We start from the raw sequence: 27896 nt of genomic DNA, 5'->3' as shown, positions 1-27896 counted from the left end.
GACCCGCAGGTGAAGAACATGACCTTTCAGCTGTGGCTCTGCTCCGCCGTATGTGGGTTCAAGACCCAATCAGAACTCTTCAGCTTATGTGATCGACCCTGCGGCCTTTCACAGGACAAGTGGAAAAAGTGTGTGTGTGTGCTTGTGTTGTTGTGTAAGTTTCTGAAAATTTCAATTAATTTTACATTAATCTTTTATTTCACATCTCTTCTATTCTCTTCTATTCTCTTCTATTCTATTCTATTCTATTCTATTCTATTCTATTCTATTCTATTCTAAATGTTTTGTTCTGTCATTCAAAACTGGGACAAATAATGTATTTAGGTTTAAGATGAATGTAAATGTATCTGAAATGAATTATATAGTCTATGGTCTGCTGTACAATTTTTGTGTTTGTTCTTATTCACTGTTTAACCATGTTTATGCTCATCTAAACATTTTTAGTTTCCGTAAATGTCGATCAACTTACAGTGTAAGACTTGTGGCTTTCCTTGTGTTTTCAATCTGGCCACTCCCGTGAGCGCCGAGTCTGATGACGAGAGAAACAACCCTCTCCAATATTTTGGACTGCAGTACCAATTTCAACCGCTAGTTGTCAATATTACATACTGCACCTTTAAACTGAATAATGGCTACAGGTGTTTGTGAGGGTTAAAGCCCGTTCCCACCAACCACTGTCAAGTAACCAAGTCCTTGGTCCTTACCAATACAGCTTCAAATGTCTCTGTGTGTGCATTCATTTAAAATATTGAATAAAATTAGGGAGGGCTGGTACTCCATAAATTCATCCTTTCAGCACTTTGTCAGAATGCACAAATACAATTACATGTAATCACATCCAAATCCCTCTCTTCCTTTCATCCCTTCCCTCTCTCCCTCCTCTCATTCCATCACTCTGTGGTCCCCAGCTGCTTGTCTCTCCATCACGGGCTCGGCCGCAAATTAACAGCCCGCGTGTTCTGTTACGACGCCACTGATATCATTACGCCTGCACGCCTGTCAGAGAGATAGATGGAGGAGAGGGAGAGGGAGTGAGGGGGTGGAGGGTCAGACGAGTGTGACAGGAATATAAAGAACCGAGGATCTACCTTTCATGGCCTTCCTTTTTTCTTTTTCTTTTTTAGATCAGTTTCTCTTTATTTAAAGTCAAGATGTTCACCTGATACACTGACCCCCCATAATCAGACACTTAAAGGTTGTATCAGCGATTTCAGGCCCAAAAAAGGCCCAAACGATCACATTCATCTAATCTTTCCTAACGATCCGCTAGCTGCCCGCCCCATAAACAGGCCGTCAAAGAACCGCGTCTCTGTAGGCAGCCTAGGCTCTGAGATCTGCTCACAAAAACAATTGGTTTCACCAACCACTCAAAACCAAAATAAATAGTGTTCCAACCAATCACCGACAGGGGGTGAGCGTTGTGAGGTTTTGTGCTCGTGCACGGCTGCACGCGAAGTGGGAGCTGAAGAAGAAGCCAGCGTCTATCAACCTCACAACACTCTCCCCCTGTCGGTGATTGGTTGGAATGTTTTGGATTGGAATGGAATGGAATGGATTGTTGTATGTTTCTTTTGTAGAACACGTACAATTTGGACACCAAAAATATCTTCTTATATGTTAAATTTAAAACTTTGACCTGAAAATAATACTGTATGTATCATTAAGATACTATTATAGTTTTTATTAATATTTTCTTTTTAATTTTGTGTTAATTGTAGATTGTAGTAATTTTGTTTTAAGTAAAAAAAAAAAAATGTCTATAGTTATTTTATTACAGCTAAATGAAATTTTGAAATTTTGCCTTGACACCTAGCTGAAATGAAAGTTAACTTTTTTTAATATTTCAGTTAACGTTTAGTTTAACATTATATATACCCTGGACCACAAAACCAGTCATAAGTAGCACGGGTATATTTGTGGCAATAGCCAACAATACATTGTATGGGTCAAAATTATCGATTTTTCATTTATGCCAAAAATCATTAGGATATTAAGTAAAGATCATGTTCCATGAAAATAGTTTGTAAATTTCCTACCGTAAATATATAAAACATTTATTTTTGTGAGTGAATGCAGCACAATCGCGAAAATAAATTGACACCTTTAAAGGCGATTTTCTCAATGTGTCGATTTTCTTTGCACCCTCAGATTCCAGATTTAGTTATATCTCGACCAAATATTGTTATATCCTAACAAACCATACATCAATGGAAAGTTTTTTTTTTTCCATTTTTTTTTTTCAGATTATGAATAAATCTCAATTTTAAAAAAATTACCTATGTGACTGGTTTTGTGGTCCAGGGTCACATATATAAAATTTTAGTATAGTTGCATTTTTTGCATATGCATTTTAATCTATGAATTAAGCTCTCACATTTATATATTTACATTTAACTTTATGGTGCTAACATTGATAAGCCATTATCAATATATATGTGTCATATTTTGTACATTTTCATTTTAATTCAACTCAATACATTTTAATGTGGGAGGAACAATAAAACATTTAACTTTAGTTTATTAAAGTTTATTTTCTTTAGTGTTTTTGATCAAAACTATTGTTGTGCCTTTATAATAAAGAACGAACAAATATGCAAGGGCAGTGAGATTTCTGCCCTGCGGGCGGACTGTCATGTTATGAATCAGACTTTAAAAACCTGCGTTCGGAGTGACAGGGAGTGAAGATAGGCTCACCTGGATCAATGGTAACACACTTCGGAGAGGCTTTAAATGAAAATATGAAAGGTGAGAAAAGTGTCCATTGAAGCGTGAAGAGAGATAATGAATGTGGGATCCTCACAGTGCCGGGGGACGTGAATGTGATGGGATTTAGAGTCCAGAAACAGTCATTTCAACAAGAAAGGACAGCTGGAAAAACGTAATGGTCAATGATCTGTTTAATATGGATGTTTTGAAATTCTTCATCAAGTCTGTGTGCACTTTCCTTTACATAGCATTTGTTGGGCCATTTCAAAAGTATGATTAATGTGAACTTGATCAGATGTAGGGCACAAAGAGGTCTTATTTAGCACACTGCTCTGTATTTCATCATGAAAGTATTTGTAGAGACATAATCCCATTGGTGCAATCTAGGGAAGATCTCTGAACACACATATAAAAAGTAGGAATAGAAATTGTATAGGATTTAGGAAGATTAATTTTGACCGTGTTAGGGTTCATCGTTATTAATTGTGTGTGTACAGGTTTAATATACTTTGTAAAACCTTTGTAAAAAAGGATAGTAAAACCTGAGATCACCTTCATTGTGGGGACCAGCCACCGAATGTTGTTTTAAAATGTTACAAGTTGTGTAACAATTTTACAAATTATTCTAATTCAAACTTTCAGGGAAAATGTTTTTTTTTGAGAAATTTGCATAATTCCTGCACCCCTATCCAGTTTCACTCGCTGCGTCTGAAATCGCATTCTGTCTGAGTGGGTTCTACATTCCAAGTTGAATTTACTTCACGGCCGTTAAAAAGTACGCTCTATAGTATGAATATGGGTAGTGTGAAGGAAATTAAGACGTACTACATCCGTCATGTTGTTACTGTCACGTGACCTGTCAGTTGTGTCGCTTTTCTGCCATTCATAAATCCTCTCCCGTGGCCTCATGGGACATTAAAGTGTCCATTGAATGCAAACTTCATAATGCTGACAGAAGTAGTAGGCCATCGGGGGACTTTTCGCATACTGTGTTTCAAATATTATGTATTTGGACATACTTTTCTTTTGGTGTGCTGCTTTTCATATGCTATATACAGTAGTAGGGAAGTGTTCAATTTCTGATGCAGAGGATCATTCATTCTGTACTTTAACACTCTCTCTTGGGTAATGTGTGATTGATTGATGTGTAACTGGGTTATTGTGAGCTTCTGATATCACTGGGTTGCATAACAAAATTATCGCCTTTGTCTCTGAACATTTTTGCATGCGAGTAAGTGTGTGTGTGTGTGGAAAAACTCATTCATATTTATTTCATTGCCTCTCATTGTGTTGGTACACAAACTACACATCTGACTGTTGTCTATTGACTAAGGATGGAATTTTACCTTTAGATGTGTTTCAACGTGTCTTTGGTGATTTTATGTGGGGAATAAATAACTTTAGCTAGATTAATGAATGATTCTGGTGAATGATTTCTCTTTTTTATTATTATTATTATTATTATTATTATTATTATTTAAAAATTTGCAGAAAGACTATATCTACATTTTTGGAGCTTGCACCCAAATAGAGAAAAAGTGCATTTACCTATAGGCTGTACTGCTATAACTGATTTGTGACATTGCATTCTTAATAGTGATTTATAATGCATTACTGGTTTGAGATGTTTTGTCTTTTAATTCTATTATAGTTCTTTTATTTTTAGTATAATTGAGATATTATAGTTTTTATTAATAATTTGAATCAGTTTTTATTTTTATATTTTCTGATTTCATTTTAGTTAATGTTTTAGTCATTTTGATGTTTATTTTTTCATTTTTTTCTTCTTTAAAATGTCTATATCATTTTTTTATTATTTCTTTATTTTATTTTAGTGCATTAGGTTAAACTGAATTAAAATTATGAATGTTGTCTTGGCAACTAGCTGAAATAAAGTAAGTTTATTTTTTATTTTTTTATTTACTTTTATTTTATGAAGAAAAAAAAACTGAGAAAAAAAACTGGTCATTACATTTTAGTAGAAAGACTGAAATGGTATTTTCTTGTAAAACATACTCAATTAATCCTACAGTTTCATTTAATTTGGTTTATTTGTTATGAATAATCTTATTTTTTGGGTGATTTATTGTAATTAAATATAAATGCATCTATTAATGGAAAACACACATAAATATAATTTAACATATAAATATATATTAATTTGATATATAGCCTACTGTAATATAAAAATATTTGTAATGTTAAATATTGGTCATATTGCATATTGAACTAACTGTCTGTCCTAACTGAACTAAGGCCTGATCCTGGCTTAGTCTAAACGCTGTCTGTGAAACCAGGCCAATGTTTTGTTTTGTTTTTTATTAGGAGTGTGGACCTTGAGCTTTCCAAAGTTGAATCGCTGCTCTAATGTTCTCGTGTGTGTGTGTGTGTGTGTGTGTGTGTGTTTCCAGATTATTTCTTGGAGCTGTTGAATCGTTCTGAAGATTCACTCCAGACTTCCTTCCAGAGTGGGTTTGGACCTCTCTTCTCCCAAATGACAAAGGTGTTTCAGGATCTGTACTCAGACCTCCGGCGCTACTATCGAGGGGCCAACCTCAATCTCGAGGAGGCTCTGAATGAATTCTGGGCCCGTCTGCTGGAAAGACTCTTTAAAGCTTTAAACCCTCAGTACAGTATTGGAGAGGAGTATCTGGAGTGTGTAGCCAAGCAGTCAGAAACGCTGAAGCCCTTTGGAGACACTCCCAGAGAGCTCAAGACCAAAGTCACACGCACGGTTATTGCAGCCAGAACATTCGCGCAGGGTCTGGTGATCAGCGGCGAAGCGGTCCGGAAGGTTTCACAGGTAGGGAACTTTCACTCTCTGTGTCTTCAAATAACCTTTCCACCATAATCTAATGTTTTGTCCCATCCACCTTGATATAGAGACATTTTGCCTGTCACTTGGCTGCCTTTTCCATCACTTTGCACTGAGTAGCCCATGTTTATATCATGATGTCTCATCGGTCCACTTCACACACCGTATACCCTGCCGTTCAGAAGTTTGGGGTCCTTCGATTAAATTTTTTCTCTTAATTTGTCTCTTTTGCTCAACAAGGCTGCATTTATTTTATAAAAAATACAGTAAAAACAGTTAAGAGTGTGAAACACTGTATTATTACAATTTAAAATAACCGTTTTTTTTATTTGAATATGTAATTTATTCCTGTGATGGCAACACTGAATTTTCAGCATCATTACTCCAGTCTTCAGGGTCACATGATCCTTCAGAAATCATTCTAATATGCTGATTTTCTGCCCAAGAAACATGTCTTATTATTATCAATGTTGAAAAAAGTTGTTCTTCTTAGTATTTTAATGGAAACTGTGATAAAGACCCCTCGTCTTTACTGTCAATTTTGATTAGTTTTATGTGCCCTTGCTGAAAAAAAAATACCCTTTAAAAATGTTATAGGTCCCAAACTTTTGACCAGGAGTGTAGCTATATATTAAAGGGATGGCAAACGATCCCTTTTATATACAGCTACACTCCCGTTCAAAATTGGAATTATTACACATTTTATTTATTTTTATTTTATTTATTTACCCTCACATGATTCCCATATGTGGTTATTTATTTGGAACACAACATTAGAAATTACAGAAGAATCACCACACATCTCTTGCAATAAACAAGCTTATAGTGAATGTCAACACTAAAAGTACCATAAAAGTGATCCATATAACTTGTGCACTATATTAACAGCATGCAGGTTTGAAACAGCATGGGGTTGACTACATAATTTAGCATTTTGGTGTGAACTATTCCTTTAAACATCAAATATGTTGGGACTTGCTCTGATTTCACGAAGGACAGACAAATATCTTGATCCTGGAAACTTCGCGCCTGGTAATAGATTTCAGAAAAATGTCCTTCTCAGTATTCATTGTATTTGTATTTTATGCCTGTGGCAATGCACAAACCCAATACCACCTTGAACCGAGACATAAACAGACACAAACGCATGTTGAAGCATTGGTGGAAACCGCGTAGGATCAATGCATCAGGAAAACAAGACAAAATGAATATCCCTGAGGCTGTGGCAATCAATGTACATACAAACACACCCACACACACAGACACACTGCAACAAAAGTATTGCATCCATCCAATTAATGTAGACATTAGATGGAGAGATGCTCTCAACTTCAGCCTTTACAGGTTCACCCAAACTCTACTTGGTTCCTTGTAAAGACCATTTATTGTTGTTTGAAATCCTTGGAGGCAAAACCCCATTTCCTTAGCCAATAAAAGTGCCTGTATATTCTGACGTTAAAGTCAAAAATGTTAATGAAACCTAAAATGTACCGCTGACACAGCACATGACCCTATTATTGCAATATATTACATTGCAGGAGCAGGGAGATTCTTATTCATTGATATCACCAGTTGGAGAGGAAACGGCAAGCTACTTATATTTAGTAGTTCAACAACAGTTGGCGATTATTATTATTTTTATCTCAGATATATGACTGAAGGTTATAGACCTATAGACAGATTCATATATTTTTTTTAGCCATATTTATATGAGGATCAGCATTTGAACAGATTTATTAATAACAATTATTTATAAAACTACAAAACATAATTGTCTTATATATTATGCAATTAACAATTACCATCGCACACCTGCAGGTAATAGATAGGTGCGTAGGAGAGAAGAAAATCGATTTTTTTTTTTAGAAAATCTAAAAAACAAAAGGAAATCCCACACACTATCAAAGTGTCAAATAATATTTATTATTAATATTTTCCTTTTGTTTTCTTGTATATTAAGCAAAATAATATAATATTTTATCAAAAGATGCTGTTGACTAAATGTTTCATATAATAATAATAATTAAAATAAATATTAAAATTAAAATAATAATTATTATTATTATTTATTTGTATTACTTGTATTACATTGGACATTTAGTCATGAATAGCATAATTTGATAAAATATATTATTTTGTATATATTTAATTATTATAACTAGGTATTAGAAGTTCATTCATCAACTGAAAACAGACTAAAAGATTGATTCTTGGGATTTAAGAATCGATATTGGTTCATCACAATGAGAATCAATTAAAATCGAGAAATCAATATTTTTAACCCAGCCCTACTATTTATTATTGCAATATACTGTATGTACATAATACTATTTTATATGTTTATTATTGTAATAATTTTTTTTTTTTTAAATCACTTCAGAATGATGTAAGATGTCTATGTGTGGTCTCAAATTACTCAGAAAATCAAGTTTTTTTTAATGAAGTGAATCATTATCTGAATAAAGTGATTCACTGTGAAGAATCAGAATTCTCAATGCTTTATAATGAGAGAGAATACGAATTTAGTGCGTTTGATCAGTGTCATTCAGCGAACAACAGTGATATAGCGTTTTCTTACATTAGTTGTTGAAAAAGTATGTTTCTGTGAAAATATGATTGTGCAGAAATTGAGTTCTGGATAAGGCCTTCTCATTCTCTCAACCCTTGAAACTTCTATTAGAAAGAAATACTTCACCCAAAAATAAACAATCTTATCATTATTTACTCACTCTCGTGTCGTTCCAAACCGTGTTGAACCATGCAGCTTGTTTCCACACTAGGAAGTGATTCAGACAGTTTCACATAGGGTTAAAACATGTTACATTATCACTGATAAAAGAAAGATCTTTGATTTCTTTTTATTCCTGTTGTCCACTTTGGTTTATCTGTTGTTTACTTCTCATCCTTTTCCTCCGCTTTTCTTCTCCTCTTCTCAATTCTCTTCTCTCCTGAGATCTAAATGAGTAGTGAAGGGAACCTAACTCTGTGTCTGACCTCTTCAAAGTAAGTCAAGGTTGACAACACAGAGAAACTGCCAGCACTGCATATTGAAAAGGGCAGTGTGTGTGTGTGTGTGTGCATGTGTGTGCAAGTGTGTGTGTTTGTGTGCGCGCTAAGGTGGGAAAAGGATTGGTTTGGTAGTTCATTTCCAGTCTGTTTTGTCTGACCAAGAGATGCTTTTTAACCCCAGCATGTAAGAGGGAAAAGAAAATCCCAGAATGCACTGCACATCACACACATATTCAATTACATTTTGCACTATAGGTGACTAAATAATGTATATTGTTAGCCACAATGCACAAGCGCCAATCCCATTGGCTGGCGCTTACCTGTCACACTTCACGTTTTGATTGCAGCAAATCAGTTCCAACATCTTGATTAATATTCATGAGCCCAGCAGCCTGTCAGACATAATCACGTTTTATATTGTTATTAGAAGCAGTATTTGTTTTTTACAGAAACTTTGAATGATCAATAATGTCTCGAGCACCACCACCAGCCCAAAATTCTCTAATTTCTGTTTAATTTGACAAATAAGCATTCATACATTTTCATTCAGTTGCCACGTTTTAGTTCTAAAGTTCTGTCATAATAATGCTTGATTGGCTGATGTTTCATTAAAAGTTTAGTTGTTATTCTTTCAAATTACATCACATATCTTTGTAAAAATATGTATCAAACCTGTGTAAAGAGAAGCTGATTGGGATGGGAATATGCGTGTGTCAAAAGTCTGACAAGTTCTAAAAATGTACTAATGGCCATTATTATTAAAACAAATGACCTAATATTTGTATGTGCCAAGTATTTTATGTTTATAGAGTTTTATGTTGTTAGCTTAGCAACATGCTAATGTCAAACTTGAACTTCCACTATTTGTGTGAAATGCAGTGTTGCTGCCTGTGTAGGATTTTCCAAATCTAGGCAGTTGCCTATGCAGGCAGCGTACAGCAAGACAGCCAGCTAAAGCTTTTGGAATAATAATACTATTGTGTGCATGCCTTGAGCGTTCTACTTTTGCTTTGTTCTCTTCTGCTGAGGGTTTGGTTAAACATACTGTCTTATCTTTTGCTCTCTGTGTATCTTATCCAACTCAATCTGGAAGTGATTGTTTTGCAATAAGACTAGCGTCCCTGTTTCTTTTATATTAGAAAGTTGATCTCCAGTAGTGCCCTCTTTCCCTTATGCCTCCATGCCATTTCTGTTTAATAGTGCGTCATTCTATTCTGTTATACTCATTCATCATTTTATCATTCATCATGAGCGGCAATTCTCTTAATGGATTGTTTAAGCAAGTTAAGCTCAGCATGTGTGGCATAATGTCGATTACCACAGAAATGAATTTAGACTCATCCCTCAGTTTTTCTTTTAAGCAATCACGGTTATAATGACATACTTACAATGGAAGTAAACCAGGCCAACATTCCAAAGGCTTTAAACGAAGAAATGTGAATCCCATAAATTATTCAGTAAAACCCTTATTAATTATTAATATCAATTATTAATTAGTCATCTAAATTGTGCTTTTTGGTGTTGGACTACTTTTATTAGGTGGATGAATGTTTGGTTACTGACATAATTTCTAGTGGGAGTTTGCTTCAAAGATATACATGAACTTTGACAGGACTGAAAACAGTACAGCAAAAACTAATTTTGTTGTGCTTTTGTCATTTTTGTTTTGTATTTATTAAATATTACTATTTAGGTTGAATTTTTTATTTTATTTTTTCATTTTATTTAAATTTTAGTTGTAGTTTTTATTTAGTTCCAGTTAGTAATTTTGGTGCTTCAACTTAAATGTATTTCAGTTATTTGCCAAGGCAATATGTCAAATTTTGTGTTTGTGTTTTAAGTTTTTAATCTAATATTTAAAATCAAATGTTATTTCCACTTTTTTTCCATCAAAAAAAATATTTTAATAGTTTAAGTTTTTGTTAAAGGGATAGTTCACCCAAACATGAAAACATTAATTACTCACCCTCATGTCGTTCCAAACCCGTAAGACTTTCTTTCATCTTCAGAACACGAATGAATATCTTTTTGATTAAATCTGAGAACTTTCTGTACCATCATAGACAGCTACGCAACTGACACTTTCAAGCCCCAGAAAGGTAGTAAAGACATCATTAAACTAATCCATGTGACTCTAGTGGTGAGTGAGCAAGTGCTTTGTTTGTGTAAAAAAAAGAAGATAATTACCTTAATATGAATCTTATTGAAGCTTATTTCCGCCACAGAATTATTTATTTATTTTTTATAATTGTGACTTTATATCTCACATTTCAGAATTTTGTCTTGCAGTTGTGACTTTTTATCTCACATTTTTTTCTTTTTTGTCACAATTTTGAGTTTACATCTTGCAATTCTGACTCTTTTTTTCCCTCAGAATTGCGAGATATAAATTTGCAATTGCGAGAATTAAAGTCAGACTTGAAAAAATTCAAGTAAATATTTGCGACATATAAACTCTAATATAAACTTTATATTAGTTACTTTATTACTTTATTATAAAGTTTATATCCTGTAATTCTGACTTCTTTTCTCATAATTGTGAGATATAAATTGAGTTATAAAGTCCAATTCTGAGGAAAAGTCAACTCACAATTCAGACATTTTCTTGCAAAAAAAGGCAAGATGAAAAAAAGTCTGAATTGTGAGAGAAAAAGTTGTATTTACCTTTTTTACTTCGTTATTCAGTGGCGGAAATAAGCTTCCATAGAATCCATATACTCACCAATACTGATTCTTAGTGATATACGTAAATGTATCATGCAAAAGCAATAGTTTTTGGTCACCAAAGCCATTGTAGAAATGCTCTATTAGCAGCGGGCCATTTTTCATTTATTCAGTGAGCGAAAGTGTCCTAATGAGTTGCATTTAAGTGGTCATGTGATCTAAACATATCTGCCGCCATGAGGCGACCCACTCCATGTAGAATAAGACAGCTTGTGTTAGGCTGGATTCTGGATTCTTATTCTCATTATGAATTATTTAAAATATTTTTTCATTCTTCCAACACACAAACTTATAAATTGTTTGGGGTCATTCAGGTTGAATATACGAAGATGAAAGAAAAAGAAAGAGTTTTAGAGGAAAGAAAAGGTATTAGGGGAGTATTAGCCTGAAATGAAGGAAGGAAATGAAAGAATAAAAGAGCGATGAGCACAGCTGGTCTTTCCTTCTTTCCTCTTTAGTCATTCCTGTGTTTTATTCATTTTTAAGGACGGCATGTGCTCCCCGTGTCTTCAGAAGTAGTCCAGTCGCCGAACACAGGGAGGAACGCAGTCATATTTCTTTCTAATTACTTAAGAGAATGTCGTCTATAAAAAGAGCACATCTAGACCCCGACCACATACGCACATCCTTTATCAGACGTGCCATTTAAGAACACAAACACAAGAGCCTTATAAAACAGACAAGAGATGGGAAAACATTAGCAAGAACTTTCAGCATATGTTAATGAATTAATAAATCAAACGGAGGTGGAAACTCTTTATAGAAGACCAATGTCGTGTGTAATGTTGCCGTTTAAGCATGAAAAAGGTCTACAAAGTCACTCCGAAGGGAGATCATCTCTATATCAGTAAGCACTGTTTCTGAACTCCTTGAAACGCCTCGATTGTAGTCTTTCATTTTCATCAGTGAATGTACAACACAATATTCCTCATTTAAATAATTTGTTCAATAATGTACGCAAAAAAAAAAAGTGGTGAGGCCTGGTTGAGTTGCGTTAGTAGTGTGTTGAAATTTCTGTCAAGCGGTTGACCAATCACAACACACTGGTCCAGCCGACCAATCAGAGCACATTGCGCTTTTCGGGGAGGAGGGGCTTCATAGAGACAGGAACTAAACAGAGTGTTACTGGCAGATTGGGAAGAGAGGTGCTGCAACAATGAAAAACGTGAAAAATAATGTTTTTTGAACATTCAAGCAAGAAAACCTATTTTAGTAGACCCTAAAAACAAAATCAAGACTTTGTAAAATGGCATAATATATAGGTCTTCTTTAAAAATACAGTGGTGCATAAAAATCCAATGTAAATGTGTTTTGGTGGTGATAGCATGGTATTATTTGAAGTACGTTACAGTACAATATTAAACAGTATCATGGTACAGTGATGGTATCTGATGGTAATATTATGGTATTCTGAAATAGACCATGGCACTAACTCTAATGTATTCTATGGTATTATCATAGTACATAGTTCTCCCATTGTACATCTAAAAAACATGGTAGTACATGGTACATAACATTGCACAAGTAAAATGGGTTGTGATTGCCATTTTATGTTGATGGGAATTACTGTAGCATTTGAATATGGTAATTAAACAGCAATATTTTGCAAATATTATGTCTGTGGAATCGATTACACAGCTGTAGTTGAATAAATAGCATGAATCCTCTGAAAAACAGGGCTTTTGTGGGATAGGATGAGCCCAGGCGAAAAATCTAGAGCAGACAAACACAGTGGACCTCACAGGATCAGGCCTTCTGCTTTCAAACACAGATTCATCACAGCTGGGAATGTGGAAACAAGGCATCATGATTCAATTGTTTTGGCTTTAAGGGTCCATTGAATGCAGAAAGCTATGTGAGAGAATGGCTCAATGTCAGTTGTGATGTGTGTGTTAACATGGCTAATTTCCCTGCAAAAAAAACATGCACATCCATTTAACATCATTAAATAAGATAAATTGTATTTGAGAAATTACATTAGATATTAAGATTTCTTTTCAGAGAATACACCACTATTCAAAAGTTTGTGGTCAACACATTTTTTCATTTTTTTTTTGGAAAGAAATGTATACTTTTATTCAGCAAGTGCAAGTGCAAAAGTGACAGTGAAAACATTTATAATGTTACAAAAGATTTCCATTTTTATTTTATTTAAAAAAATGCTTTCTATTTATCTATTCATGTGTCAGCTTTCACAAAATATTAAGTAGCATAATTGTTTTCAACATTGATAACAATAAGAAATGTTTCTTGAGCATCAAATTAGCATATTAGAATGATTTCTGAAAGATCATGTGACGCTGAAGACTAGAGTAATGATCCTGAAAAGATTTGCCATTAAAGGAATAAGTTACATTTTAAAATATATTCAAATGAAAAACAGTTTTTTTAATATTTCACAATATTACAGTTTTTACTATATTTTTCATCAAATACGGCAGCCTTAGTGAGCATTAGAGATTTCATGTATTAAAAATCGTACAGACCCCAAAGTTTTTAATAGTATAGTGTATCTTAAATTGAGTTTATCTTTTGTAAAACATTGGCTATTTCACATCGTTAATGTCACTCATTTGTGTATTTGATTAGAGTATTGTAAAAACTGCAGAATCATAAATATTTCTTTATTGCATGTTACATTTTTCATACATTTCCTTCTATCTATGTTCCAGTTTAAAAACAACAACCAGATGTTCAATGTGATCTCAGACTTTGGGACCCCACAAAATATATTCCCTGAAAACAAGTAGTATTACCTTGCACAATTTTTATTGACTAAAATGTGCATCTCTGAATCTGTTCTTCTGCTTCATGTGGATTTGACTAATTTCCCCAAAGCAAAATATAACTATGGATTGTTCACAAAAAGGGTAATGAGAGCAATAAGCTCCAGCGATATTTTTATCCATAGTCTCAGCTCTCAAGAGAACAAGTTATCTTCTCTGAAATTGTCACCCAATGTTGTGAAATAGCTCAGTGGCACTCTAACTTTATCTGACTGGATTTTTGCCCTTTTAGATGCTGATAAAGTTTTTAAAAAAATTTAAACAGACAAGGTGATGATCTCAAGTATAAATTAAATGTGAAACCCATGTTAATGTTTAATGTGACAGATTTCACACAGCCTTTTCTTAATATCTTGACTGTAAAAAGGCACATTGTCTATAATATCTATAATTATATATATATATATATATATATATATATATATATATATATATATATATATATATTTTTTTTTTTTTTTTTTAATAAATGCTGCACTGTTTCCTGAAACAAAAATTTCCAAATAATTTACACAATTTTTTTTAACACTAAAACAACGCATTACAATGATTTCTTGAAGGATCATGTAGCTGAAACATCTCAACTTTAGTAAATCCCACTTGAGAAAGATAACTTTGTATCTCATAGGAAACAGTTTTTAACAACATTTGTTGCCCAATGGCATGCATGACCTCAGCTTGATTTAAAGGGGTTTTCCATGCAAACAGCATACTTCCTCAACCACTTTAGATAAACAGATATGACAGTAGCCCATAAGCTTAATTAAGTCTAATTTAGTCTGGACTACTCTGAACTACTTTTGGTGAGGGAGGTTTGGTCCAACAATTTTTTATTTCTGTCCAAGAAAAATGTTCCAAACATGTTTCAGTTGGTTTCTGTTTTGTTACTCCAAAGCTCTTGATCAGATTCAGTGTAGTCTGTTTGGTATGTTTCCCTGACACGTATTCCGGCAGTTCCTTCTAATTATCAGGAATCAGTGATACGTGTGTAATCTGCTCACTGGGGTGTCTGATTCAGAGCTGAAATTAATAACGTGAGGCGATAAGATGGGAACAGATAAAAGGATTACATTAGATACTGTTGCCGACATTAACCTCTAGCTATCGTAGCATTAGCTTAACCGCTAATTCTATTAAGCCCTTTGTTTTGAGTGTTTTGGTGCCGAATAGATTCTGGCAAACGTGCCATGGAGTTCTCATTAGGATGCAGAGGCTAGATGGTGGGGGTGTAACAATATATCGCAATACAAAAATGCATCAATAACCTATGTTTTGTGGATAGTGACAATATATATTGTGTATAGTTTACCCAAAATAAAAAATACTGTGTGAGAAATAAATATTTCTATATAATATATATATATAAATAATATATTAGTGTCAGTACTACATTATATATCATTTTGATTATAATGTATAATAATGCATTGGGGGAATATTTGTGGGTCCTGGTAATGCCAAATGTCTAATGTTACAAGTAAAAAGTGGCTAGTCAAGGCAAGTCATCTTCATTTACATAGCGCTTTTAACCATGTAGATTGTTCCAAAGCGGCTTTACAGTGATGATAGGAAATTATGGCTTTACAGCAGCTCTAGAATAAAGTTATTGTCCAGCTAAAGTTAGTTTTGATCGATTCACTTCCGTCACAACGATCATTAGTTATTAACTTAGGGGCCGCTGACACGACACCGTTTTAACAGAAAACTCTTAAGTTCTCTCTGCGCAAACTTTAAAAACGCGAACCTGTGAGAACGCTGATGGCGTGCACATGCGTATTACGAGTTCAGTCTATAGGTATGCGTGTTTGGATATATGTGCGCAGGTGTGTAGTCCTTCCCTACAAATCAACCCTCAACAAACTACTTGTCTGGCCTTAAAATTTATAATACAGAATTTGTATCGCATCCACGTAGCCACGCGAACCGGAATTATCCCGACAAGGCTTTATCTGTAGAGAGGTAAAGGGAGGGGAGGGAGGCCTTCACAGGGGAGAGAACAGTTGACACTTCAGGACTGCGTTGTCGTCGCGTCCAGGCGCAGGTCCTTCATCAGATCTGGATACGGCGGACTGCGGTTAACCTAGTGACAGAGTACAAGCATATTCGTCTAAAATAATTTTCTATTTTCAGCTTCAGAATCATGAATATTTTTATTCTGGTGTCACCATTGTCCTGTGCATTGGGTTTCCAGCACTAAGTCCAAACATATTTATTTACACCCACAATGTAATATCAAATTTAGCATTTTAATCACCAGTACATTTTTTTGTTTACCTTTTATCATATGTCTTGGAGTATCGCAATAATACATATCGTGAGTTCAATTTCGTGATGTGTATCGAATCGTAACATGAGGGTATCGTTACACCCCCTACTAGATGGCAAGTAAAATACAGGCCTAGAGAGTGCTTGGTTTTGAGAGACATGGATATGGTACTTTACGGATGAACTCGTCTCACACCATTCTTTCCTCCATCTGCGGTCATTTTTTAAATCATTCTGCAAGTTTCAGTGGTTTAAAATCTTAAACCTACAATGTTCAGAATCTCTGGGCACAAATTAGTTGTGTTTGGAAAGTATGACTCATTTCTGTGAATTTGGATCTCCAGACTGTTCCACATAAATGATTCAGTTATTCTCATGTGTTCCAGTTCAGTCTAATTGAGATTAACATGTCATATATGGTCACACTACAATACTTTACTTGCACATTAAATAAGCATATTAAATATGAGACTCTGCTCAAGGACTTAGACCTCCCCTTGAACTAAAGCAAAAACATAATAGATAAAGAATTTAGTAATAATAAATAATATAGGAGGTAAAAAATAAAGGTGAAGGAGGGATGCTGGAAGTATTGTCACAAAAGTGAGGTAAGCAGGCACTTATATATCCTTGAAATATGATTATATGAACAAGCTCGTCCAAAATGTACATTTACATTCTCATTTTGACAGATATGCATCATATTGACATATTGATCAAATCTCTCTCATTGCCTAAATTATAGCAGATGTGGAGTTACATCACAGTGCTGCAGTAAAATAAATATTTTATATTTGTGCCTTAAGCATAGTTCACTAGTCTTATGCAACTCATCCTTGTTTTTACAGCAACCATGATTTTGCTCATTAATAATTATTTGCATAAACAATACTAAAGGTGTCAGAAAAAAAGTGTTCATATCAAGTTCAGCACACTCTCAGAAAAAAAGGTACTGGGGCTGTACCCTTTCAAAAGATACTAACATGCACCCTTAAAGGAGAAGTTCACCCAAAAACGAAATTTATCCCATAATTTCCTCACCCTCAGGCCATCTTTATATGACTTTCTTCTTTCAGCCAAACACAATCGGAGTTATATTAAAGTATATTATGGCTCTTCCCAACTTTGTAATGGCATTGAATAGTGTCTGAGTTTTTGAAGCTCCAAAAAGCACATCCATCATAAGTAATCCATACGGCTCCAGTGGGTTAATAAATGCATTCTGAAGCGAAGTGATTGGTTTTTGTATGCAAAATATTACATTTAAATATTTATATTATAAATATAATATTATTTCATAAACTATAATCACTGGCTTCTGGCAAAGGCCGTACGTGCGTTCACGAGAGAGTCGAGTTCCGGTGGAATGGTGACCTTTGACCCAACGTATGACGCAGGACGTTGCTCCTCTTCTCTTATATCAAAATCCTCCAACATTTTTTTTTTTTTTTACTTCTCATTTTAGACTTCTAAATCGTGACCGGTGTTTTGTTTTGCTCTATCTATCTTTTGCTACACCTACGTCATACGTCATAAGCATGGATTACTTTTATGATGGATGAATGTGCTTTTTGGAGCTTCAAAAACTGAAGTTCAAATGTGGGTCCAGTGTCAGAACTGAATCTGAGCCGTATACTGGGCAGCGAACTCTCTCTATCCTTCTCTGATCTGATGAATCACGAGTGCTCAGAGGATTTAATGTGCCATATTATCCTCCCTCAACTTGTTCTATCTTTTCCTTCTCTCACACTCTCTTCTCCTGTCCTCACGGTCCCTCCTCCACGGAGCTTCCTGTGCATCTTCACACTTCCTTCTCACATTCACTCCATTTGTCTATTCTCTATTCCTATTCCTATCTCATCTTATTTTTCTGGTTCTTCTCTTCTCTCCTCATTAAAGAGTGTGTGCTTGAATCATCCTTCAGGTATCAAGCACTGCCAGGTCTTCCTGAGTGTGTGTGTGTGTGTGGGAGTCTGAATCAAGTCTTTTTACCTCGGTCCAGTCCAGTTATTTATATCTCAACGTGTGATAAAAATTTCTTCCTCCCCTGATGGTGCCGGATTTCCAAGTATATGTGCATATTAATATCTAGAGCGAAGCGAATCTGCTACCCATGTGGCGCCTTTCCCAGTCACATTACTACAGTTCAACAAACAAAAAGTTAATTTGGAGTAACTTACATTTTAGACTCAATATTGCCATTTACGCTGTCTATTTTTGCTCTCCGCCGACGAAGCCACAGCAGAATTGACTGTTGCTCGTCTTATAGCATCTACTTTTCATCCAGGTTTAATATACACTCACCTAAAGGATTATTAGGAACACCGGTTCAATTTCTCATTAATGCAATTATCTAATCAACCAATCACATGGCAGTTGCTTCAATGCATTTAGGGGTGTGGTCCTGGTCAAGACAATCTCCTGAACTCCAAACTGAATGTCAGAATGGGAAAGAAAGGTGATTTTAAGAAATTTTGAGCGTGGCATGGTTGTTGGTGCCAGACGGGCCGGTCTGAGTATTTCACAATCTGCTCAGTTACTGGGATTTTCACGCACAACCATTTCTAGGGTTTACAAAGAATGGTGTGAAAAGGTAAAAACATCCAGTATGCGGCAGTCCTGTGGGCGAAAATGCCTTGTTGATGCTAGAGGTCAGAGGAGAATGGGCCGACTGATTCAAGCTGATAGAAGAGCAACTTTGACTGAAATAACCACTTGTTACAACCGAGGTATGCAGCAAAGCATTTGTGAAGCCACAACATGCACAACCTTGAGGCGGATGGGCTACAACAGCAGAAGACCCCACCGGGTACCACTCATCTCCACTACACGAAAAATGTTGCCTGGTCTGATGAGTCTCGATTTCTGTTGAGACATTCAGATGGTAGAGTCAGAATTTGGCGTAAACAGAATGAGAACATGGATCCATCATGCCTTGTTATCACTGTGCAGGCTGGTGGTGGTGGTGTAATGGTGTGGGGAATGTTTTCTTGGCACACTTTAGGCCCCTTAGTGCCAATTGGGCATCGTTTAAATACCACGGCCTACCTGAGCATTGTTTCTGACCATGTCCATCCCTTTATGACCACCATGTACCCATCCTCTGATGGCTACTTCCAGCAGGATAATGCACCATGTCACAAAGCTTGAATCATTTCAAATTGGTTTCTTGAACATGACAATGAGTTCACTGTATTAAAATGGCCCCCACAGTCACCAGATCTCAACCCAATAGAGCATCTTTGGGATGTGGTGGAACGGGAGCTTCGTGCCCTGGATGTGCATCCCACAAATCTCCATCAACTGCAAGATGCTATCCTATCAATATGGGCCAACATTTCTAAAGAATGCTTTCAGCACCTTGTTGAATCAATGCCACGTAGAATTAAGGCAGTTCTGAAGGTGAAAGGGGGTCAAACACAGTATTAGTATGGTGTTCCTAATGATCCTTTAGGTGAGTGTAATGCACCATGGAGTCTACTTTTATCAGGCTGAACACACACTGCATGACAGAACTGCTGCTCAGCATTAACTGCGCTGATGTCATCTGGGGTTACTTGTCTGTTTCGATTTGAATTTAAAAGTATAATTTTCAATGAAATACTAATTTAACCGCATCACTATCTGAACAACTCAGAATTTAGAATAAAAGGAACGCATGTGATTGCAAGTGTTTCGTCTGGTCACTTGGAAGGTTTTGATTAAAGATTGTTCAGAACCGGTTGCGTCACATAAGTCATTGCAATATACAGTTACTGACATTCAGCTTTGTGAAAATGTGTCAAAGTTGAATCACAGCTGCCCCAATGTTTCATGCAGTCTAATGCAGTTAGGACAGAACGAATACAGTTACATGTACATAAACAAAATGTCATGCTGACTGTATTTACATTTACACCTAAACAAAAACTAGTTTTGCCTTTTAATATCCATGAAATTAGATTAATTTAAATATCTATACAAGCAAATGTCAGGTTTTTCTTTCCTTTCCGAGTTGCACTACTTTTCCCTAAGGGGCCCTGAATAAATCCCATGCTTTGACATCAGAAGGGTGGTGGTTTCTGTAAAAAGTGGGAATATTGTGAAAGATGTCTTTGACCTCATGAGGTTACTCTCAGAGACTATCTGTAGAGAAGCATGATATTATGCAATACAAAAATGTATCATCCCACATCCTTGGACCTCATGGGAAACTGTAGGAACTGACAAAGACTTATTTGTGGATTGTAATTATCAATTTTATTTATTATGTGTGACACATAACAATTCAGGGCATTTCTTTGGTTACATGAGTCAGTATAGATATGCTTCCGCTGTTCTTTCATTTCTTTGTCTCTCTCTTGCAGGTGTCTCTGAGCACTGAATGTGTGCGTGCCGTCATGAAGCTGACGTACTGTCCTCACTGTAGCGGCGTTACCATTGCCAAGCCCTGCTCAAACTACTGTAAGAATGTCATGAAGGGCTGCCTCGCTAATCAAGCGGATCTGGACTCTGAGTGGAGGAACCTGGCAGGTGGGCGGGGCCAAGATAGACCCTTATAAGCCCTGTCTCAAATGGCACCCTAAACACTTGCAGTCTTCTTATGAGTCCGCCCTTTTGTGATGTAATGACGCTTTGACTGTCTGGAGCTCGCTGCAGAACCTGATTTCACCAAGTAGAACATGTTCCTGGGTCAACATCTTTGTTGATCCTGGAACAACATTCCAATCAACCAATCCAAAGTTTATAATTTATGTCAAGTTTAGTCTTACAACCAGGGTTAGGTGCTTCTTCATCAGTGTTATTCAGCCGGTAATTTCCCTCTGATTTTAGGGGTAGGGATATGGTTAGGATAAAACATTTTGACAGGAATGTTGTTCCAGGATCAACAAAATATGTTGACCCAGGAATGTGTCTAATTCATCAAAATCAGGATATGCAAAAATTTGGGAAAATTGGGGCGCTCGCGGACACTTCTGAAACCTAAAAGAACAAATGGGACTCCCTACGGTCTTGTAGACTTAACGAACATGCGCACGCGGCAGCCATTGTAAGTCAATTAGACCGTAAGTGCATATAAAGTGTGCCACTTGGGACAGGGCCATGAAATGCAACAGTAGGTTTCCGGAATTGATTTTAACTTTTAAACTTTTGAAGACAGACTTGTGTTGAGCTCCAAGGTTGTTAGTTGATGGTATTCTTTTGCTGAAGCCATCAGTTCTCATTATTTCAACTTATTTTTTTTTTAAATAATCGTGTTTGACAGTGGAATTCCTAGTGCTGAGAAGAAAATGCCACCATCTCAATCAGAGAGTCGCTTCGAGCAAATTGTACCAAAATGCCATGGAAAACTCTCTTCCATGAAGCACTGCAAAAGTGTCGGTCTCAATACAGCGAATTTAAAGGTAGGGTAGGCAATTTTTGAAATGGCTAGCAATAGCAAGTTAGCTTTGAAAGCCCTTCAGAGCGTCTCCAAAGTCATGCCTTCTTCAAAACACATGAACGCACACAGCAGAGTTTGCAAAGCGTCACAAGAGATGGCGTTAAATTAACTTATGTCTCAAAGCACATGACATTACAATAATTATGAACTTAAACAACTTAAAGAGAGCTGACCTGTACCACCTGACTGCTGCAGATTCATTTCGGCGTTGATGGTGTTGCCATTGAAATGCATAAATTTGAGTCACAAACCGCATTTTCCACAGATGATATATATACATATAAATACATTTAGACCAGTTAACGTGGTGAATGCTATTAAGATGTGAAGAGAATTTCAACCAAACTCACAAAAAAAATGGTCTTAAAACAAATCACCTACCCTGCCTTTAAATTAATAATTTAATATTTTTAATTGATTGACATTTGCAATGTTTCATGGGATTGTAGTTATTCCCCTTATTAAAGGGATAGTTCACCCAAAAATGAAAATGCTGTCCTCATTTACTCACCCTCATGTTGTTCCAAACCTGTATGACTTTCTTTCTTCTGCTGAACACAAAAGAAGATATTTTGAAGAAAGTCGGTAACCAAACGACTGATGGACCCCATTGACTTCCATAGTCGGAAAAAAAATACTATGAAAGTCAATGAGGACCAGCAACTGTTTAATTACCAACCTTCTTTAAAATATCTTCTTTTGTGTTCAGCAGAAGAAAGGAAATCATACAGGTTTGGAACAACATGAGGGTGAGTAAATGATGACATACATTTTCATTTTTGGGTGAACTATCCCTTTAAAGTCATTAAGTACGTTAAGTCATTCTTTTTGTACGATTTTCAGATACTTTTTTTTTGCTTCAAATCAAAGTTTATAATATTGTGATTTACCTTGTAGTCAACATGATATAAAGACTCTGTGTTTGTGTGTAGATGCTATGCTGGAGGTGGTTGACAAACTGAGTCGGCCTTACAGTGTGGATTCGGTGGTTCTGTCTCTACCAAAACGCATTGCTGAAGCTATTCTCTACATGCAAGACAACCGCAACACATTCAACAGTAAGGTCAGTGCTGAAGTTAACTGAGTTAACCTTTTATATATCATGAATTCATTAATATATCTTGAACCAAAGTTAACCAGAACCCTGTGCCAAAACCAATGCCATGATTTGTTGTTCTTCAGGTGCTTCAGGCATGTGGTTCTCCTGCTCAGAGCTCCATCACTGAGGACCAGATCAAGCGAGGGAGAAACACAGCAGAAGAAGTTAGCAGCACCCCAGAAGCCCAGCTGGAGAAACTGGTGAGTGTGTTTAGATAATGTACTGTAGCAGTTTTTGCTCCAGGACCCAGATTTTACATTGAACATAAAGTGGCAGCCCACCACAGTAACAAAATTGTTCATTATACAAAATGTCACAAATATTTCATTCAAAAACTGTTGTTTTTTTTTTTACCTGTAAAGCCTGACATATAAAATAATAAGAAAAATCTAATGTGTGTGTGTATATATATATATATATATATATATATATATGTATATATATATATATAATTATTAAATAAAAGGTTTTCGTATGTTTTTCATTGAGTACAATATTTGATAGGTCTTTTATGGTTCATATGGTATGATATAGGAGAATATGAAGTTCAGACTTGATGAGGAAAAAAACTGTTATAAATATATTTGTGGAAGAAGTTCAGAGGCTCAAATATAGTAGCCTATATATGTATATATATATATATATATATATATATGGATAATGAAGTAAAGTTGCTTCAGTCCAGTAAGTGTTAATCTTGAAATATTACTAACAATATAAAAGTTATTTTTAGGTTTACTTCAGTAAAGATTTCACAGTAAAAAGATATGTGTACCACAAACTGAATGTGGACCTTTTAAGAATCATTTAAAAATACTTGCTAAAAAAAAGTATGAACTATAAATCAGATGACAGAAGACATATTGCGTACAACAGGTTTTTCTGCAACGTTTTGATCATGGTGATAATTTAGAGGCCTTAAAAATGTGTGCATCAAATAGGATACAGTATATACAGGGTTAATATTAGAGTGAACTGCAGGCTCAATAATATGCAAAATGATTAATGTTAGCATAATCTAAATTAGAATCACTTTGTAAATGCATAAACAATAGCAGAAGTATTATTTATTTTATTATTTGTAATTTTAATTGTTGTTTTTTTGTTGCTGTTTGCCATATTTGTGAGATCACATTTTCTTTCTCTCAGTTATCCGACGTGTCCAGAATGCTGAGGGATATGATGCAATACTGGGTCCATTTGCCCAGAAAACTGTGTGTGGATCGTGAGTCTGGACCGAGTGATGTAGACAGATGTTGGAATGGAATGAATGTGGACAGGTAAATGCACATGAACAGCTCAATCAACCTCAGTTTTAATAGAAACACAGTGTTTCACAGCTGTACTGTCTTGTACAGTGACTACAAGATGGCTCTCTGTAGATTATTTAATAGCGTTTTATAGTACAAAATCTGCAGCTTTTTAAAAGCTGGGGAGCACAGATATTATCAGCAATGGAAAAATGTGTACTCAGATTTGAGTCTGTCTGTGATGTTGCCTGTTGATGATTGCATGCTGCTTTCCTATTGCGTCGTGTTCTGTCAGGTATCTGCCTGAAGTGATGGGAGACGGGCTGGCCAGTCAGATCAATAATCCTGAGGTGGAGATCGACATCACTAAACCAGACATGACTGTACGCAAACAGATCATGCAGCTTAAGATAATGATCAACCGACTGAAGTATGCCATCAATGGAAATGATGTGGACTTCCAGGACACCAGTAAGTACTGTCTAATACACCAAAAAAATCCTAATTTAACAGAACTGAAAACTACTTATTTTGCTACAAAAGAAGTGATACTAATTGACTGACTTGGTAACACTGTACAATAAGGTTTCATTGGTTAATATTAGTTAACTACATTAGTTAACATGAACTAATAATGAACTGCACTTCAACACCATTTATTAATTTTTGTTAATGTTAATTTTTTAATCCATTTAGTAATACATTATTGAAATCAAAAGTTGTATTTGTTAACATTAGTTAATGCACTATGTACTAACATGAGCAAACAATGAACGGCTGGATTTCTATTAACTAATGTTAACAAAGATGAACTAATAGAGTAGGAAATGTATTGCTCATGGTTAGTTCATGTTAGTTAGTACATTAACTAGTGTTAACAAATGAGACCTTATTGTAAAGTGTTACCGTTTTTTTTTTAAGGTTCATTAAAATGAACTTTTTCTCTAAAATGAATCAAATTTAAAACTAATTTAAAAGTCTACATTCAGGATCCAAAAATGTAGTTAACTTTAAAAGCGTTGCTACTTTTAGTTAGTTACTCTCCAACCCTGGAATGTAGCTTGGTCATTCCTGTGGAACGTTCCTGAACTCCGTCTCACTTTAGCTCATTGTTTTCTCATCTTTAGGTGATGATATCAGCGGTTCAGGAAGTGGAATGTGTGTCGATGAACAATGTTCCCGTGGTCCGCGTTTAATTGCCCCAAACACGGACAAACCCAAAGTGTACGCCTATCAGCCGGGGATCAAGAAGGTGGTGAATGGAAAAAGCAGCCAGAACCTTCCCTGCGTCAGCCTCTACCTTCTCTCATTGGTCACAGTCCTGCTTAGGCGATAATTGACAGGCATTTCCACCAACTGGGACTGAGTACAGGACAGGGTTAGATTGTGGAGGGGCGGGGTTAGTCACATTGCCAAAACAAACATACAAACATCAACAGAAACCGGCGAATGCATCACTTTTTTGTCTTGAATAAGAACACCATGGAATAATATTCTTAGATCTGTGTACTTTTTTTGTCTCTTATTTGATATATGACACCCCTAGAGCTGGTCTTTTGCTTGTCTTTATGTCTGTGGTGAAAAAGGTCTCTGAGAATGCTTCAATGATGTCTATAACAATAGCTATGAAAACCCACCCCAACAAACAAAACATGAAGGTTTTTCCTTATTCAAAAAATATTTTAGGTTATATTTATTTATTAATTAAGACCCATGAAGATAAGACGTCTCAAAGCTTGAGGATGTCCTTCAACACTCGATCAAAGCAAATGAAAGAACAGTGTGTTCTCCTTTGTTTTAAAGCTTTCTAATCATGAAAACAAGATTGACTGAGTCTTGTTTTGTGAAGACCAGCTGTCTCACTCCTTCTCTGTCTCTCTCTCTCTCTCTCTCCTTTATTGTAATAGTTTCCGCACTCCGCTTCACAAATGGGTTTCGGGGGCCATCCTAAAGAAAGCCCAACATGTATTTACTCTGGATGTAAATAAACGTCTACTAACCACAGTCACATTTTCAGTATATCCTTGAAGACCCTCAACGGCACTAGAGCAATATATGGAATGAAACGTTAATGCACCAGCAATGAGAAAGAGACGGGCACATTTTACGAAACGATGTGCTCTAATCCGTGGGACAGATATATAATGATCGTCATCTCAGAAAGGGATTTTACACGCGGGAAAAGACAAGCCAGAGAATGAAAGACTCGAAACCAGAGGGACGTGGAGGGGTTTCTGGACATTGTTAATTTGATATTGATTCAAACCTCATAGAGATGTGTGTGTTATGTGTGAGTGTACTCCAGAGAAAGCGTTGTAAGAACTCACAATACGAAACTACACGTGTACTCAATACATGCTGCATCCATGTCAGATCAGATTAGTTCAGTGAGTCACATTTTGTATGTGTGTCTCAAATATTTCCCAGCCCCACACCCTGCTATTCATCAGCGGACTATTCAAGTTGGATTGTTTATGGCCCGCACACAATGTTGATGTGAAAAATGGTGTTTTTTAAAACCGTTTGCGTAACATTTACCAATGAAAGTCCGTCAGTTGTAGGCAAGAATCATTCTCTATGCAAGTATGTAAATGCAAATAACATGCCATCATGCATACTAATGTGTGTTTTTGCGTGCGATGTAGCGATAGCACACCTTAGTACTCAAGGGGGCGATAGAGTTACCTTTGGATATTTGCGTGTCCAGGTAGCTATAAATATGTTGAGAGTTTGACTTCAACAAGCTTGCTCAGCTAGAATTCACTTCAAACTGTTGCTCCGCCATGATAGTAGATCATCAGTTTGCTTCTCTTACATTATTAAAAACATTTCAGTCCTGACAACTCTCGGAGTGGATTATTTCAACCAGCATTTATTGGCACGGGGCATGGAATATACATATGCCTGATTTTGGCGTAGATCTGCTACGCTGCAGCTGAGATCTCTGCAGGTGGTGCTGGGGAGGAGGAGGGATAACAGAAGCTTTTATAATCGCGCAGCATGCCGATCACAGGCTAGGGTACGATATATATGGTTACGTGGATTAGGAAGTCATTCAACTGAGCATAGCTAGAAGCATTTGCGTTCTCGTACTTGCATAGAGTTTCAGGCCTAAGAGAGAATGACGCATTTTGACCAAACCTGAGAAGAGCATATTTTTTTCCGCTCTATTAATAAACTTTGCGTTTGTAGAGGTTACAGGAAGTGACGTAACTGCCCTGAATGAGGATTAAGGTTGCCATTTTCCAGCCACTATACAGTGGTGGACAGATCTGACCGGGTCATTAAGATGGAGAACAACACCCCTACTCTTTCAGCTAGAAATGCTGCACTTTGCATGACGCACACAACCACGTCCGCATGACTACATCATGACCAGGGGTCGATAACAGAGAAATATCCCACAGGCAGTGTTATGGATTGTTTTGTTGATCGATTGCATCAGATGTGGTTGAAGAAAAGGACCCGTGCCATGGCACAATTCACTAACTATCTGTAGAGTGATATGCTTTGAAATCAGTCTCAACTGTCTTTAGCACATTTGTTAAATCTTTGACAGTTAGTGGTCTGACTCCAGGTCAGGAAAACAGTCCCACCTGTAGGTGCAATGGCGTAATGGTGGCACTGCCACTTTCCACATCCTTACTGATGAATGTTGCTGATATTGTCAAAATGTGCTGAGATGAAAAAAAAAAAAAAATGCATTCTGGTATATAGTTTATTATTTTTGTTAGTTTGTTTTTAAATGAACAATAATGGGGAGTTTGTGTTTAAGGTTGAAAGTAAAACATTTTGAAGAGACTGAAGAAATGATCTGTCC

The 27896-nt window shown here is 36.0% G+C and overlaps 1 protein-coding gene across 1 annotated transcript in view; it reads left to right on the top strand.

Annotated features, from left to right (window-relative positions):
• The window catches only part of gpc1b (glypican 1b), a 71319-nt gene extending 45239 nt beyond the window's left edge, over positions 1–26080 (top strand). Inside the window, exons 3-9 of the mRNA XM_084411332.1 lie at positions 5118–5509; positions 20652–20817; positions 22660–22790; positions 22910–23026; positions 23976–24106; positions 24372–24547; positions 25204–26080. Of these exons, the coding sequence (XP_084267458.1) occupies positions 5118–5509; positions 20652–20817; positions 22660–22790; positions 22910–23026; positions 23976–24106; positions 24372–24547; positions 25204–25412 (1322 nt within the window). The 3' untranslated portion in view covers positions 25413–26080. The remainder of the gene's footprint in view (positions 1–5117; positions 5510–20651; positions 20818–22659; positions 22791–22909; positions 23027–23975; positions 24107–24371; positions 24548–25203) is intronic.
• Positions 26081–27896: the final 1816 nt, after the last annotated feature.

The sequence above is a fragment of the Rutilus rutilus genome (assembly GCF_951802725.1).
Source record: "Rutilus rutilus genome assembly, chromosome: 6".
Taxonomy (NCBI): Eukaryota; Metazoa; Chordata; class Actinopteri; order Cypriniformes; family Leuciscidae; genus Rutilus; species Rutilus rutilus.
The sequence above is the reverse complement of the archived record's forward strand: the minus strand, read 5'-3'. Positions and strand labels throughout refer to the sequence as shown.